Genomic DNA, 15,603 nt, shown 5'->3' with positions numbered 1-15,603 from the left:
CGGGCGTTACTACTTCCGGGCCTGCGCAGCGCGAATCAGGTGACAGTTGTGACCGACTAGCGGGTGTAGCATCTCGCCAAAGACCCTGGAAAAGCAACCTCTGAACCGACCGTAGCGACCGTGAGGAGGGTCGATTGACCGTGGGCACTGAGCGGAGGATTCCCGGGTGTCGAGCACCACGATGATTGTCGGTGCGCCGCGGGGCCTGCAGCCCGTCACCGGGACCACCCACCCCCTGTCCGCCGTCCAGGAGACGCTCTCCCCGGTCCCAGATGTCACCGCCAGCTGCCACATCCCCAACAGCAGCAGCAGTGGTGGTGGTGGAGGAGACAAAGTGGGTACCCTCTACTCTCGGCTTGTGTTTCTAAATGCATGAATATATTTCTGCGTATGATTAATCTGCATTTTTTTATGGTGGTTTTCCCATAGTGGAGCAGAGTAGAGAAACGGTGACAGTCACCACTCCTTAGCCTGATCAACAGTCGCCCTGGGTGACCGATTCAGACAGCGATACCCTGAATAGAATGATCCCAAGAGCCAACTAAAGCCTGAGTCTTCTGTGATGGTTGTGTCATAGGCCCTTGGTCCATCTCAGACCTGGGGACACAGCCGTCTTCATTGTTAACAAGGTTGGCAACTAAAAAAAACCTGAACATCAGCATCCATGCATATGAGATGTGTGGATCTAGACGTCCAGTTAAATCTTGGTAATTAAGTGCCCTAATCGAAATGGTTTTATTATCCAGTGGCCATACATCCACACCATCTTGTGAGGTGATCCCTGTGTGAAAAGGTCATTTCCAGCAGCGGTGGCCGTGTATTCGAGGTGGAAAGAGGTGATGGGATAAATCCATGGGGCCAGAGTGAAAGTCGACACAAATATAATGAATGTGCGGAAAGAAGGAATGATTATAAATACGCTTGAGGCTAATATAAACCATCACGGTAAAAACAGTCTCACTTCAAATCAGCGTCTCTGCTTTATTTACCTAACGTGATTTTAATTAGCTTTTTTGGTGAGTGATTCAAAATTCCCATGACCGTTTTTTCTGAACATATAACCTGTATTCACATCACATACTCTGTTCTTCAAGGGATTTTAGGGTGTTTTCAGACAGATTACACATTATGGAGCAGGTGGGGGTTCCGGCTGAGTGATGCCTACAGCTTGACTGGTACATCAGGGTTTGAACCTAGAACCTATGACCTGGGACTCAAACACCCTCAATTATCAGTAGACCACAACATGTTTGCCGGTCTCACCTACAGAAATGTTATGTTGGTGGCAGGTGGCAGGAACAAACTCTGAAGGAATTGTTTATTTCATCGATCGTGTCAAGGTAATCTGTTTAGCCAATAATCCAAGTTACTCTCTACTATTTTTCACAAATCCACACTAGGCCACAAACACATACTGTAGTCACACACTAATCATGTGGAGGTTTATACAAGTGAGGAAGTCTTTTCCTATCTGAGAACAGTACCCTGTTGTCAAGATTTTCTACCCGGGAGTTATTATGAAACAGCTGGGCATTCATTCATATACAGTACATTCACATACACATTCAGTCTTTTAGCAGACGCTTGACCTAGTTGCAAAGAATGTAGCGGAACACAGGATCAACGATTCATAGTACACAATGTTTGAAGAACAAAGTTCATTCTAGATTCACCAGAAACTAAGAGATACGCAGAGATATTGTATCTCAGCAGAAGAGGTCAAAAAAGAAACCCAAGTCAACAAAAGTGCACCTCAGTTAAATAAGATCTTCTTCCATTTGAGGATTTAATCTTTATGCAATCCTGTTGTTCTCCCACATAAACTTTCTGTTGCGTACACTAACCGCCGGGCTATATGGTGGGTGTATGTATATATATATATATATATATATATACCCAACTATAGTATATATAGCACTTTGAGATCATTGAATTGATATAAAGTGCGTTATAAATAAAATGTATTATTATTATTATTATTATTATTATTATTATTATATGCCCAGTGTGTGTGTGCGTGTGCTTGCGTGTTTGTGCGTGCGTGCTTGCGTGCTGCAGCAGAATCAACAAGCGTTCCATTGTAGGAGGGAAACATTATAATCATCAATAACGACACAGGAACACTCAAATGTCAAGTCCCTTTTGGCTCGTGTCTTATCAGGAAGTCGTGCTGACCAATGGCAAGCCAGTTGAGACATCAAGTCCTGCCTCGGCGTCATCGCTACTCAACCGACTCCAACTGGACGATGATCTGGAAGCTGACACGCTTGACCTCTACGCCTCTACGGAAACACGTGACCTCTTCGTCACCGTCGACGATCCCAAGAAACACATCTCCACCATGGAGACCTACATCACCTACAGGGTCTCCACCAAGGTCTGCTATTGGCTAATTAGTCGGCACTAAGGTCTGCCATTAGCTGGGAGTAGCAGGGATTTAGCATACTTTGTTGATGATAGAAAAGGTTTGAACGTTAGAAAGGGAATTCGATTTTCTCATGGTGTTGGTGCCACTGGAACACGAACAAGTGATAATTAAGGCCATCTTTAACACAGAGCCAGTGTGTGTGTGTGTGTGTGTGTGTGTGTGTGTGTGTGTGTGTGTGTGTGTGTGTGTGTGTGTGTGTGTGTGTGTGTGTGTGTGTGTGTGTGTGTGTGTGTGTGTGTGTAGGGCTTTGACTTTTGCCCAAAAATCATATTCGAAGTTCGTTTGTTTATTAATATTAATATTCGAATACATTCGAATATTTATTAATAATATTTTGACCATTAAATGCCTTCAGTAAGATTGGGCTTTGCGCGGTTCGTTTACCGCGTTGCTATGGTTACCGGTCTTGCTGTTCCAACGTTTTTTTTAGGTTTCTAATAAATCGCTGTCTAATCAATACTTCATTCACTGCCTCTTCCGTGGACATTACAATATCATGATTAGACTGCCCATAACAGGTTCGAATATTAAGGGCTGCCTAATATTCGTTCAAATTTTGATTTATTTTTTGATATTCTAATTATATTCGAATAACGAAGTTCGGAGTCAAAGCCTGTGTGTGTGTGTGTGTGTGTGTGTGTGTGTGTGTGTGTGTGTGTGTGTGTGTGTGTGTGTGTGTGTGTGTGTGTGTGTGTGTGTGTGTGTGTGTGTGTGTGTGTGTGTGTGTGTTTAAGGTTAGACAGATGTTGGCTTGTGGACAGAAATTACCTTAGGTCATCAGAAATGACATTTGTGTTAGTGATTAGCCATGAAGATGCTAGCGCAGGTAATCGGACAGGAATGAGGAGTGTAACAGTAGTTTGTGTGTGGACCCAGCCTGACTCCTCCTCTCTCCGCCTTAAGACCTCGCGCATCGAGTTCGACCTGCCGGAGTACAACCTGCGCCGGCGATACCAGGACTTTGATTGGCTGAGGATGAAGCTGGAAGACAGCCAACCAACCCACCTCATCCCAGTATGTCACCTGACCATGTCATCGCTGTTTCTACTATTGAGAAATGTGTCTGACCTTTTTACCGAAAGGGGTGGACTTTCCATCAGAGGCAGGTCATCAGGGAGCAGGGAGGAGTGAGACTTACTGGTTGTTTGCGGCCATTGGAGCTGCGAGTAACGATCATTTTCATAGTCAAAAATCAAATGATAATTTTTGATGAAACTTAAGAGTCTATAAATGAACAAAAATAATTGGCATAGCATAGCAAATGCCATTACAAGTTACCAGATTCCGAAGTGATATCCTAAATGCTTGATCTGACAAGCAGCCAGGAAAATCTACCTTTCATTTAATTCTGATCCATGATCCAATCATTGGAATTGGACTGTAACATTGAGCAGCATACGTTTGTTTGCCTCATCAATTATCAAAAACAGATTGGATTAATTATCTGTCGGTTGACTTACTGAATCTCCTTAACGTAAGACTCCAAGCCCTAGCTGGGAGTCTAACCCCGCTCACGCTACACTAACCCGCTCCCGAACACACCACAAGCTGCCACATGACCCCCATCTCAATACACCACAAAGTAAAGACAGCATGCTTTCCTCTCCGCTCATAACTATCATCTCTAAAGGTTCAACCAAAGGAAACCACTTACCTTCGGCGCTCTAGAATTCCTTTGTTGTCCTCCAATAAATCCAAGAGCCTCCCTTGTGCTGTGACAGCAGACGCCAGGCTGCACATTATTCAGCTGTAACACCGCTCTCTCTATCATATGGGCTGGGCTGAGGTAGTAAACAAGCCCAGGGACGAGGCCTGGAGCAGCCAGCTCACACTGCAGCAGTCAGAGAAAACAAACAGTTCACTGAGTGTGATGTGAGGCGGATGGCTGTGTAATCCTGTTTTAACTTGTTGCTGGAGACCAGAACACTGGAGGGATGGACTGGAGCCGGTTTCACTATATATAGCTTGGTGAAATACACTTACTATAATGCAGTGCGTGTCTGATTCAGTACATGGACATTAAGCATGAGCATAATTACGAGTCAATCAATCTTAAGAATCGGGCTAAGATGGAGAACTACAGATCTACAGCCTTAAAGGGGATGGACTGGGCACCGGGAATGCTGTCCTGTGTAAAACTCATCTGGTAAAGGGATTCCTTTCTTCATACAGAATTCGTACTGAATCGACATTTTCAGAATATTTTATACTGCTGAGATATATCCTTAAGAAATGGAGATAATTGTATCTGCGATTCCTATTGAAGGACATGATGATGAATGACAGCAGGGGCCTCCTCTCAACCATCTCCTCTCTTCTTCTCCTCCTCCTCCTCCTGTCTCCAGCCTCTCCCAGAGAAGTTTGTGATGAAGGGTGTGGTGGATCGCTTCTCAGAGGAGTTTGTGGAGACTAGGATGAAGGCACTAGACAAGTTCTTGAAGAGGGTGGCGGACCATCCCGTCCTCTCCTTCAACCCCCACCTCAATGCCTTCCTAACCGCCAAGGTAAGGTCACACCTCTGAAGACACCTCTGTTGTCCAAGAGAGCCCGGAGAAAGACGGTGCAAGGCCTTTTCTTGCAAACATGTTGCATCCTTCCCTGATCCCCTCATGTATAGTACAGTAGGTCGATAAACGAGCCGGCACGCTTGAGCTATCCCACAAAAACCAAAGGGTTGGTGTCAGATAATAATCATTGATTGTCTATTTACCATCAGGTCCACAAATTCTAAATGTCTAGATTGTCTTGGCAAGCACAACGCAAAAGTCTAAAAATACAAGTGATGACTGACGGCAGCGAATTCTGATACCTACTAGAAATCAGTTTTATGGATGCATTCACATCGAATCACATGATTATCATCTGTTGTTTTGTTTTCAACCACCATAGTGTCTTGCTATCAGGGGGGGTTTTGTGTATGTGCGTGTGTTTATTTTTTTTGTCTGTTTTTGTGCGTGTGTTTTTTGTGCGTGTGTAGACATAACATGTCTTGTACCCTTACGCCCAGGACCTGAACAAACGACAGGGCCTGGCGCTGCTGACCAAGGTGGGGGAGTCGGTGAAGCAGGCGGCGGGGGGCTACAAGCTGCGGGCGCGGCCACTGGAGTACTGCGTGATGGGGGAGTACCTCGACACCTTCAACCAGAAGCTGGGCACCATGGACCGCATCGCCCAGAGAATCCTCAAGGAGCAGACTGGTACCAGACAGGGAGCTAACCGGGGTTAGCGCTAGCTGGAGGGTAGCCAGAGAATCCTCAAGGAGCAGGCCGGTACCAGACAGGGGGCTAACCGGGGTTAGAGCTAGCTGGAGGGTAGCCAGAGGATCCTCAAGGAGCAGGCCGGTACCAGACAGGAGGCTATCCGGGGGGTCGCACTGTTCCGATCAGAGAACAATCCTGGTTGATTCAGGTTGTGATTCCCTTCTCATATGGTGGCACACTGGAGAAGAAATGATCTGTTAACACACTGAGTTATAGATACAGATGTTAACGGCTCAAGTAGACCCTTATCAATGTTAAGGTACAGCTAAGTGCTTATTTGATCTAGGTCCTTATTTTGAGGTATCACTATAAGTTATCATTCTTAGGATGGTTAAATTTAGGTCTGTTCAGGGAGATGGTCAAGTTAAGGTTTGCTATGGGGGGTGTTATGGGTGGTGTTGTCCTAATGGGGGGTGTTATGGGTGGTGTTGTCCTATGGGGGGTGTTATGGGTGGTGTTGTCCTATGGGGGGTGTTATGGGTGGTGTTGTCCTAATGGGGGGTGTTATGGGTGGTGTTGTCCTATGGGGGTGTTATGGGTGGTGTTGTCCTATGGGGGGTGTTATGGGTGGTGTTGTCCTATGGGGGGTGTTATGGGTGGTGTTGTCCTATGGGGGGTGTTATGGGTGGTGTTGTCCTATGGGGGGTGTTATGGGTGGTGTTGTCCTATGGGGGGTGTTATGGGTGGTGTTGTCCTATGGGGGTGTTATGGGTGGTGTTGTCCTATGGGGGGTGTTATGGGTGGTGTTGTCCTATGGGGGGTGTTATGGGTGGTGTTGTCCTATGGGGGGTGTTATGGGTGGTGTTGTCCTATGGGGGTGTTATGGGTGGTGACCGGTCTCCTGTTTCTCAGAGTACCTGGTGGAGCTGAGGGAGTACGGCTCGGTGTACGCGGGCTGGGCGGGGTCGGAGGAAGCCCTGACGCGGCCCCTGGAGGGCGTGGCCGGCTGCGTGTCCACGTGCTGCGGGGCCATGGAGGACCTGAGTGAGGGCATGAGCCAGGAGCTGCTGCCGGTCCTCAGAGAGTATGTCCTCTACATCGAGTCCATGAAGGTGAGTCTCATGGGGTCCACGGTTTGGGCTGGCTGAACGCTCCTCAGACCGTTCTGACGTATTCCTGTGAGCAGAATAGTGTCAGCCTTGCTCGGCCGCTGTGTTGGGAGCTTGTTGAATGGGTTAGTGCAATGTAACTGCACAATGTAATTTACATTTTGGGGTCCTGCAACTACCTCCTGAGCTTATGTCGTCCCCTGTAATTAAACGATAAACCCAATGTACAAAAATGTCCTAATCCTGTGGTTGTACTTGATGGTCCAACAGTTCAGTACTGTGATCTTCTGTTGTATTACTGAACTATAACTCGTAGGAAGGCTCTACAGAAAATACATGCTAGGTTTCATTAATCCACAAACATCGAGTTGTCTGTTAATTGTGTAACTCTATTGTTTATTGTAAAGGCGTAACTCTATTACGAAACCGCCTTGCCATCTCACAGTGAGTTGCACCATCATGGTCTTCATAACCCTGATGGATGTGCTGGTTTAAATCCTTTGACCGTAGTCTGCACAGGAAGTTATGCTTGACTCACGTCCTCTTCCTCAGCCCTGACTCTGCACATTTCTTATGTGACTCTGATCCACACCGGAACACAAACCAAGTGCAAACACAGCCACCTTCCCACAGCGGCCTTTTACATGTTTTAGTAAAATCGTTCTGATCACATGAATGTTTTGTTGTAACAAAACATTTATGTTCCAGAACGTGTTGAAGAAGAGGGACCAGAGCCAGGCCGAGTACGAAGGCCGGCTGGAGGCCGCCGTCATACGCAAACAGGAGGAGAAGACGCCGGTAGGACTTCACTCCTGTCATATTGCTCGATTTGAGTTGTTGTGATGCACAATTCCAACCAGAAGGGGGTAGCATTTATATTCAATTTTGTTCCACCTTTCAACAAGGAAGTGAGAAAATGTCAAATCTTTGGCCCCTCTAAAGGCTTCTGTCATTTTAGTTTGAGTCCTCAAGGCTGCTGTATTTCCAGTTTGTCCTCTAAAGGCTTCTGTCTTTGTAGTTTGTCCTCCAGGCTGCTGTAGTTTGTCCTCCAGGCTGCTGTAGTTTGTCCTCAAGGCTGCTGTAGATGTAGTTTGTCCTCAAGGCTGCTGTAGTTGGTTGGCCTCTGAGGGCTACTGTAGTTGTAGTTTGTCCTCAAGGCTGCTGTGGTTGTATTTTCTCCTATGAAGCTGTTTTTGTTCTGCTTTAGTCCTCTGAAGGCTTCTGTCTGTAATTGTAGTTTGTCCTCAAAAAGCTGCTTTAGTTGTTGTTTGTCCTCTTACGGCTGCTGTGATTGTAGTTTTTCCTCTGAAGGTGGCTGTAATTGTAGTTTGTCCTCTGAAGGCTGCTGTAGTTGTAGTTTGTCCTCTGAAGGCTGCTGTAGTTGTAGTTCTGTGTGTCCTCTGAAGGATGCTGTGGTTGTAGTTTGTTCTCTGAAGGTGGCTGTAGTTGTAGTTTGTCCTCTGAAGGCTGCTGTAGTTATAGTTCTGTGTACCCAGGTGCCGGTTGAGGTGGAGAAGTGCCAGGACAGGGTGGAGTGTTTCAATGCGGACCTGAAGGCGGACTGGGAGCGCTGGCAGAGCAACAAGAGGCAGGACTTCAGACAGCTGCTCACCAGCATGGCCGACAAGAACATTAACTACTTCGAGAAGGTACATCTGGGCCTGAGGCTGGGGGCTCCATCCAAAGGGTCACGTTCCCCATGAAGATATAGAGATAGAGATACTGTGTTCTGACAAAGAATACAACATGATGCTGTCTATTTATGATGTAAGATGCTAAACACTTGTGATGTTGTTAATTGATTTATATCTCCCTCCCTCCCTCCCTCCCTCCCTCCCTCCCTCCCTCTCTCCAGTGCCAGTCAGCGTGGGAGTCTCTGGTCTCTCAGTTACAGGACGACCAGGCAGAGAATACCAATGAGACAAACTGCGACTAATGCAGACACACACACACACACACACACACACACACACACACACACACACACACACACACACACACACACACACACACACACACACACACACACACACACACACACACACACACACACACACACACACACACACACACACACACACACACACACACACACACACACACACACACACACACAGAGAGAGAGACAAAGACACACAGAGAGAGACAAAGACACACAGAGAGATTGCACACTAACACAGACACACACTCTCCCATGCCAAGGAAAAAGGACCAATCGGGCCACTTTAAGTGCTGGACTTGGCCCCTCCCCCCTGTTCCCATGTGACCTGATGTCACTGGAGGAAGAGATGACTGGTGCCTCCGCCCCCACCAACACCACGGTGATGAGGATGAAGGAACAGTGGAGGGAGGTGGAGACGCTTGTGATGTTGTGATTCTTCGGTTGTTTTTTAAGACCTTTTGTATTTTATACCTGTAGACGACTCAGTGGCCGGTGGTCCGCCTTCGTGTCTCTCCACCGCCCCCGACCTCTAGATGCTCACGCTTTAGATGAGGTTGTATCTAGGCCTTTATTCCAGGGGCCTGGAAGACGGAGACTTGGATGTATTCAGTCTGAACTGCCCTTGGATGCCTGGCTCCAGGCCAGGGCAGGGGAAAGGATCTTCTGTCTTTGGAGAGCAGAGTTTTGATACCATCACTATTCACTGCTTCCACACATGTGAACACATCCAAGGCCAATGAGAACCCATCATTCTCTCTTTAATGCGTTTACATACTTTAGGTGAGTGGTCTTCAGTCGCCTCCGGTTCCACTGTTTGTTTTGTTTCTCCTGTTCAGCAGAATATCTGTTCTTAATTCCTCTTATTTACTTACTAATTATCAGCAGGAGCCACTAATAAAATCTTTCTACGCCCTTCCTTGTGCTCCGTTTGACGATGATCCAGGACTCCAGTTGGTTGGTTGGTTTGGTTTCACTGGCTGATAGTGATGGAGTAATGCTATTGTTCATAGAAAGAAGAGGACGGAGGCAGGACATTCCAGAGGTCTGTCCCAAGGTGTAATTCTATCTGAGAAAATGTTTAATTAAGTCTTGATCTTGATTTCATCTCAGTCTAAACTGTGATTCCCCCTTCTTCATGTTCTTAACGAATGACACAGATATTGGGTCAGAGTTAAGAGATTGTTGAAAGTTGTTTCCCCACAGAGTTATTGTCTGTATTTTTGGTTTCCACAACCCTGTGAGTTAATAAGAACAGGTAGTGGCGTCAAAGCATCTTTTAATGACCATATCTGGCTAGGTGGAGAACTGACTGGAGAAACACCGCCACCTCGCCACTCAAAGTGTACCGTAACTCCTACAAAATATATCAACCATATTTGTAGTGCTCAAAAATGTCCCAATATTTGCCTTTTCTTATAAGAAAAAGTTACTAGTTTACTAGTGGTTGACGGCAGCGTTTCCTCTATTCAACCAATGCAAACTTTGTTTGAGGGCTGCTTTGATAAAGGGGCGGGAGGATTACTAAAAGCCAATTCTGACGTCACAAGTAGGCGTGGCCACCCAGATGCTTGTATAGGAAGACAGTCAGCCGCCACATAGTTGGATACATTCCCCATCACCTGGACTCTACCAACCTGTACAAGCTGAATCTGGGTGGACACTTGTGATGTCACCATAGGGTATATTTAGAAATGGCTCTTAAAGATGTAAGAGTGTCTCTTTGTACACAGACTGAACAGGATGGTGTGTCCTTGCTTCAAACACCAGTTTGTGACTTTAAGCATGTGAGACGTACGGATGTAGATACAGCCTTCTCTACGTCTACAGCAACACCGGCGGAGGTTTCATCTGCGGTTTGGTTAATATCATTTTTATTGGCGTGTTTTACCCACCATTATGGCCTCTTGTCTGCCCCCCTCTATCAGAACCCTGCAAACAAACGACTCTACCGGGGACCAGTTTATTTTTCAATTGTATTTTGTACCATAATTGTTTTGTAACTCCTTTTCAAGATCTGTTGTTTCCCTGTTTTCTTTGAAAGACTCTTGACAGTTATAATGTGTCGGGATGGATTTATAACACCATGAAGAATCCTTTCATGTTTGACATGATGAGATGTAAATATGCAGCGTTGACGTCCATTGAGTCAAGGTGTTGCCTCAGATGGAGGCTGCTTCCTTTTATTGGCCTATGAATGGAGTACATGAGAGGGCAGCCCTCATTTTAAACCCGGATACAATGTGTTTTTCTGGAGAGGTACTGGGCCAGAGAATGTGAACCCTAGTGTTTAGGCTGAAGGGGAGGTTGACCCCCCTCGGTACTGAAGAACCCCCTTCCATCATACATCACCTTTAAAACGCACCCGGGACTTTTGGACCATGACATTTATCTGCTTTAATGCAATACGTACAGTTTATCCCCAAATATAACTTAAAATATACAAAGTGAAGAATCTATTTTTGTAATGGGAACAGGAATGTTGACTGATGTGTTTACAATGAGGCTTGTGTATGTTTGCCTGGATATGGGTGTTGAGGTAACTGTATATTAATAATTATAAATTTATTAAGACACCATTAAGAATGGTACGGACAGGTAGCCTGATTGCCGTGTAGTAAACACTCATCCGTGTTTATCGCATCAGTAATAAGGGTTAGGTAGGGCTTCTTTTTGGGGACAGCCTACTAGCATCCAGCTCCCCTCCCTCTGTTATTCAGCTCTGGGTCATGTTCTTGGCTTCTGGCCACTGATCCATTTTCTGTAATTTCTAAATCTGTTCTAACCATCTTTTGGATGCTAAATAACATTGTCATGATTAAAAAAGAAAAGAAAAAAATGCCTGTATATTGATGTCGTTTTGATGCAAATTATCTTTACCTCACATCATCATTTAGATATATTGGACCAATAATAAAGGGATAATAATAATCCATAGCTCTGAAAACGTTTTTCTTCTCTCGTGTCATGAATCTGATGGCCAAGCGGTTTTCTAAGGCAAGACTCCGATGAGGGTAAATAGCTTCCCCTGATGCTGTGGTCTACAGGTGGGCGAATACAAGTCAGGGTTGGCATTCAGACCCAAGGAAAGGTCTTCAATCTGTTTGCTTCTTCTTGTACTTTATTTAGCTTGTGTTTGAGGGTGCAGGGATATGGCAGTGTTCCCACTTTAAGAGCCCCATCCTGTACTCTAGCCAATTTGAGGTTTATTTTAGGATAGCGACCTATTTAACTCCATGGGAGATTCTTCTAATCTCGAACAAATTAGGTTTTGTGAGAAACTTAAATAGAATGATTTGTATGTCTGTCATAAGTGACATTCATCTGCCGTGAACATACAAGCCCCGCTCCTAAACACCCTAAAACCCGGTCATTCTGAAGGGGCCTTGTGATCTGCGTTTTTTTCTCTACCAAACGGTGTCCTCTTTGTATTTTCCCTTGCTTGTGACAAAGAAAGGTCCTGGTTACCACCTCCCATCCAAAATGTTTGAATCTTCTCAATGTGCAGATCTGAGATACTCCTTCAACCCATCAGTGGTTCTCTTCCTAATCTTGCGGCCAAGGATCTGAATATATAACTGAGCCACAACCCCGGCCACGGCCCTCCAGCCAATGGCAGGTCCTTGAAGGTGATATGGGTAAGTGTGCTTACCGGCATTACCCCATTGTGACTGTCAGGCTTCAGCTGTCGCGAATCCCTCACTCAGTTTATCATCATCGCCCCAACTTGAATTGGATGAAATGTCATGATCGTGCTGGGAAGAGACCCCTTTATTGGCCACTGGTGTTTCTTATCCATCAAAGATAATGACTGGATGACCTGTGGGGTTCCTGTCTGTGGATGGGGCGTTGGAAGGGCTACATAGACTTCATCCCCACACTCTAAAGGCCCTCCAAATTGTTACCCCTCAGCTTCAGGGATTCAGCGACGGTTCCGGATCTCCTGTTGGCTCAGGCAGCACAAAGCCACAGTCCAAACGAAGTCTACAGTCCAACAGCTCCAAAAGTCGGCAGACACTTGGGAGCAGCCGGTTTATAGACTGGGACGATGGTGGAAACTGGTTACCCTGTGAAGCTACAGTATAGTTGGTCATGGTGTCTTTTAAACCAACTGACTTGTAAACCACTTGATAAGCAACTCACACCTGCCACCCTGCTACACCTGCTGGACTTGTTCCAAGCAATGTGTCTATAGGTAACCTGGTTACCTAAATGTGTCTATAGGTAACCGTGTTTGCTTATGTTGTAAGCAAACACCACCTGTGTGTGATTAATGAAGATTAACTGAGATTTAAAACACTTAGACTAATTTAAGAGAGAGAGAGTGCAAAAGAAATCGAGGGGTCCGGAGCAAGAATTGACAAAAGACTTTATCGTGCAGAAAAACAACAACGACAACAGCCTGAGTAGGTTTGCAAAGTCACTGGCCCCACATTGGGCTGCAGCCTCACTTATACACGTATAGGAATTTCTTTGTTTACAATGGAGTCACAACAGGGTTTCCGCCCGTCAATCTTCGTCACAGCATGTTATCAACTGCCCAGTTCAGTGGTCTGCATGGATCAACCTCATTAGCCAAGATGACCCAAGGCTAAAAAGGCTGAGGTCAACTTAGCTTCCCCCCAGTTCCCTATACATTCCTGTGCACCATCTGTTCTGAATCCAGATTCTGCAAACACAATGCTTTCCACTATTTAAAATATAAAACCTATTCATAATCATGGTTTACCATAGAATATACTCACTAATTTCTACCACATGATCCAACCGCCTCCTCTTCTTTCAGACGGAGGGTTCAGAGGTTATGTAGTGTAGAATTCATCACAGAGCGTGAATATCAAATCATCTTTCCAATCCAAACTATTTGACAAGATCAATATGCCATGCGTCATTCAACAGTGGTTCACTTATAGTTGTGTTGATTTACACCATTCTCGGTATACTGTCACACCAAAGTATTTTAGGCCTAAAAGTAGCACCTAAGTCTAGGAGAACTTAGAAGTCCTCAAGAGGATTCCTAACTCATTAAGACCTATTGACAAAGAATCAGAAAATGGCTGCAGCGAGAAAAGTTTTGGAGACAATGGAGTACTGCAAATTGATAAAGAGATATTGGCTAAATCGTGAGGGTATCAAACTTGTGGTTAAATTAGTGCAGGATGCAATAACGTCCCCAACAAACAGGAATAACCAAATCAGTCCGGAGATAAAATGTTTGGCCGCACTCGGAAAATGTAACTTTGCAATGCAGACGATTTAGGAATATCACAACCATCAGTGATGGTTAAAACACACATGGGCAATTAATAATAATAATAATTGATCCGGTTTTTTTAAAGCGCTTTTCTAAATACTCAAAGACGTTTGACAAATAAGAAAGGAATACATACAGACAGTACAGGCAATTCAACAAAAAAAAAAAAAAAAACACCACAACAATAGAATTTGAACAGAAAGAAACACTTGGTCATACTTTACACACTTTACCACAGCATTGGCCTACTGAATGCCACAGATATATTTTAAGCATTGGACTGAATGCCACATAAATATATAATTATGTCTTTGCACGTTTGCAACGTTTACATTTCACGTATTTGGCTCTACTGGTGTTGCTTAGGCCTTTGCCCCCCCCCCCCCCCCCGTCAAACTCTCACTCTGAACTCAGTTCAAAACTTGAGAGCCCTGAACTGAGCGGTTCTAAAATCGTGCACTAGAATCGACGTAAGGGGGCGTCACTCTTAGTGATTTATCCTTAGTATGAGTAGGTCTCAGGGGCTTTATGAATTACTATTAAGAAAAATTTTAGCGCGAGTTGGGAGCAACTACTAGCGATAAGATAAAAAGCATTGTGAATATGGCCCCAGATCTTTTGACAAGAATCATCTTCTTTTCACGGTTAGCGGGTGGCAGGCAGGCAGGTAGGACCCAATAGCAGACAGTTTGGGTAAAAGGATAATTTATTAACGCAAAAGGCAACACCGGGAACACAGGTAACACACAGGACACAACTCACCAGGAACAAAGGAAAGACAAGGGCTTAAATACTAAACACAGGGCACGCAACGAGTAACAGCTGGAACACATTAGGGGAGGGAGCAGTAATCACACAGGAGGGAAACCTGACATGGGGAGAAACAAGAAAGATACCAAAGTAAAACAGGAAACACACCAAAACAAGACAAGAAAACAGACAGACCATGACAGTTCTCCTGTTATCATTCTCCATTTTTTTTCTCAACGTTGTAAGGGATCCTGATTTTTAAGTTCCTGTTCCATGTGCTTTTATTTACATTTTGTAGGTCAGTTGGTGGTGTCATGTGTTTTTCTGTTTGTTTTGGATTGCCATGTACTTTTGACTCCACCCTGCTACTCCTGTCTTGATTTGAATTGCTGCCTCTTTGTGAACACATCTGTTGCTAATGTGTGTTGATTGGTTTGTGGGTATTAAAGCTCAGTGTGCCCATCAGTCTCTGTTAGATCGTGCCAGTATGTTACCTGTGCCTTGCTGGAAATAAACTCACAGAAAGTTTTTGAAACCAAGCCTTCTGTCTGCAATTGGATCCTTTTCTACTGAAAGCCTAACAGTACGATCTGACCAGTATGGATCCAGCAGAAGTTAGCCAGTGGAAGACGGTCCTCGAACACCATGGTGTCGCTCTGGGGAGACAACAGCAGCATCTGGAAGAGATTGGGAGAACAGTAGCGGCCATCTCAACTCGGCTCACTGATCTCGCAGCCCAGGTTCAACAACTCCAAGTCTCAAGGGCTCCTCCAGCAGCAGCTCCCCTGGACCCTGTCGTACCACGGCTCAACCCTTCAGTCTCAGAGCCCCGTCTGCCCCCTCCTGAACACTATTCAGGGGAGCCAGGTACCTGTCGTTCTTTCCTAGCCCAATGCGAACTAATCTTCCAACTACAACCGTCA

At 45.3% G+C, this 15,603-nt stretch overlaps 1 protein-coding gene across 1 annotated transcript; it reads left to right on the top strand.

Annotated features, from left to right (window-relative positions):
• The first annotated feature begins 31 nt into the window (after nucleotides 1-31).
• On the top strand, nucleotides 32-11,613 carry snx30 (sorting nexin family member 30). The gene is made up of 9 exons (XM_060038709.1): nucleotides 32-334; nucleotides 2,162-2,377; nucleotides 3,332-3,442; nucleotides 4,774-4,932; nucleotides 5,436-5,625; nucleotides 6,541-6,740; nucleotides 7,446-7,535; nucleotides 8,234-8,386; nucleotides 8,593-11,613. The coding sequence occupies exons 1-9, from the start codon at nucleotides 182-184 to the stop codon at nucleotides 8,671-8,673; spliced, it is 1,353 nt and encodes a 450-aa protein (XP_059894692.1). The 5' UTR covers nucleotides 32-181; the 3' UTR covers nucleotides 8,674-11,613.
• Nucleotides 11,614-15,603: the final 3,990 nt, after the last annotated feature.

Source organism: Gadus macrocephalus, chromosome 19, assembly GCF_031168955.1.
Source record: "Gadus macrocephalus chromosome 19, ASM3116895v1".
NCBI lineage: Eukaryota > Metazoa > Chordata > Actinopteri > Gadiformes > Gadidae > Gadus > Gadus macrocephalus.
This window is presented reverse-complemented; position numbering and strand designations above follow the sequence as displayed.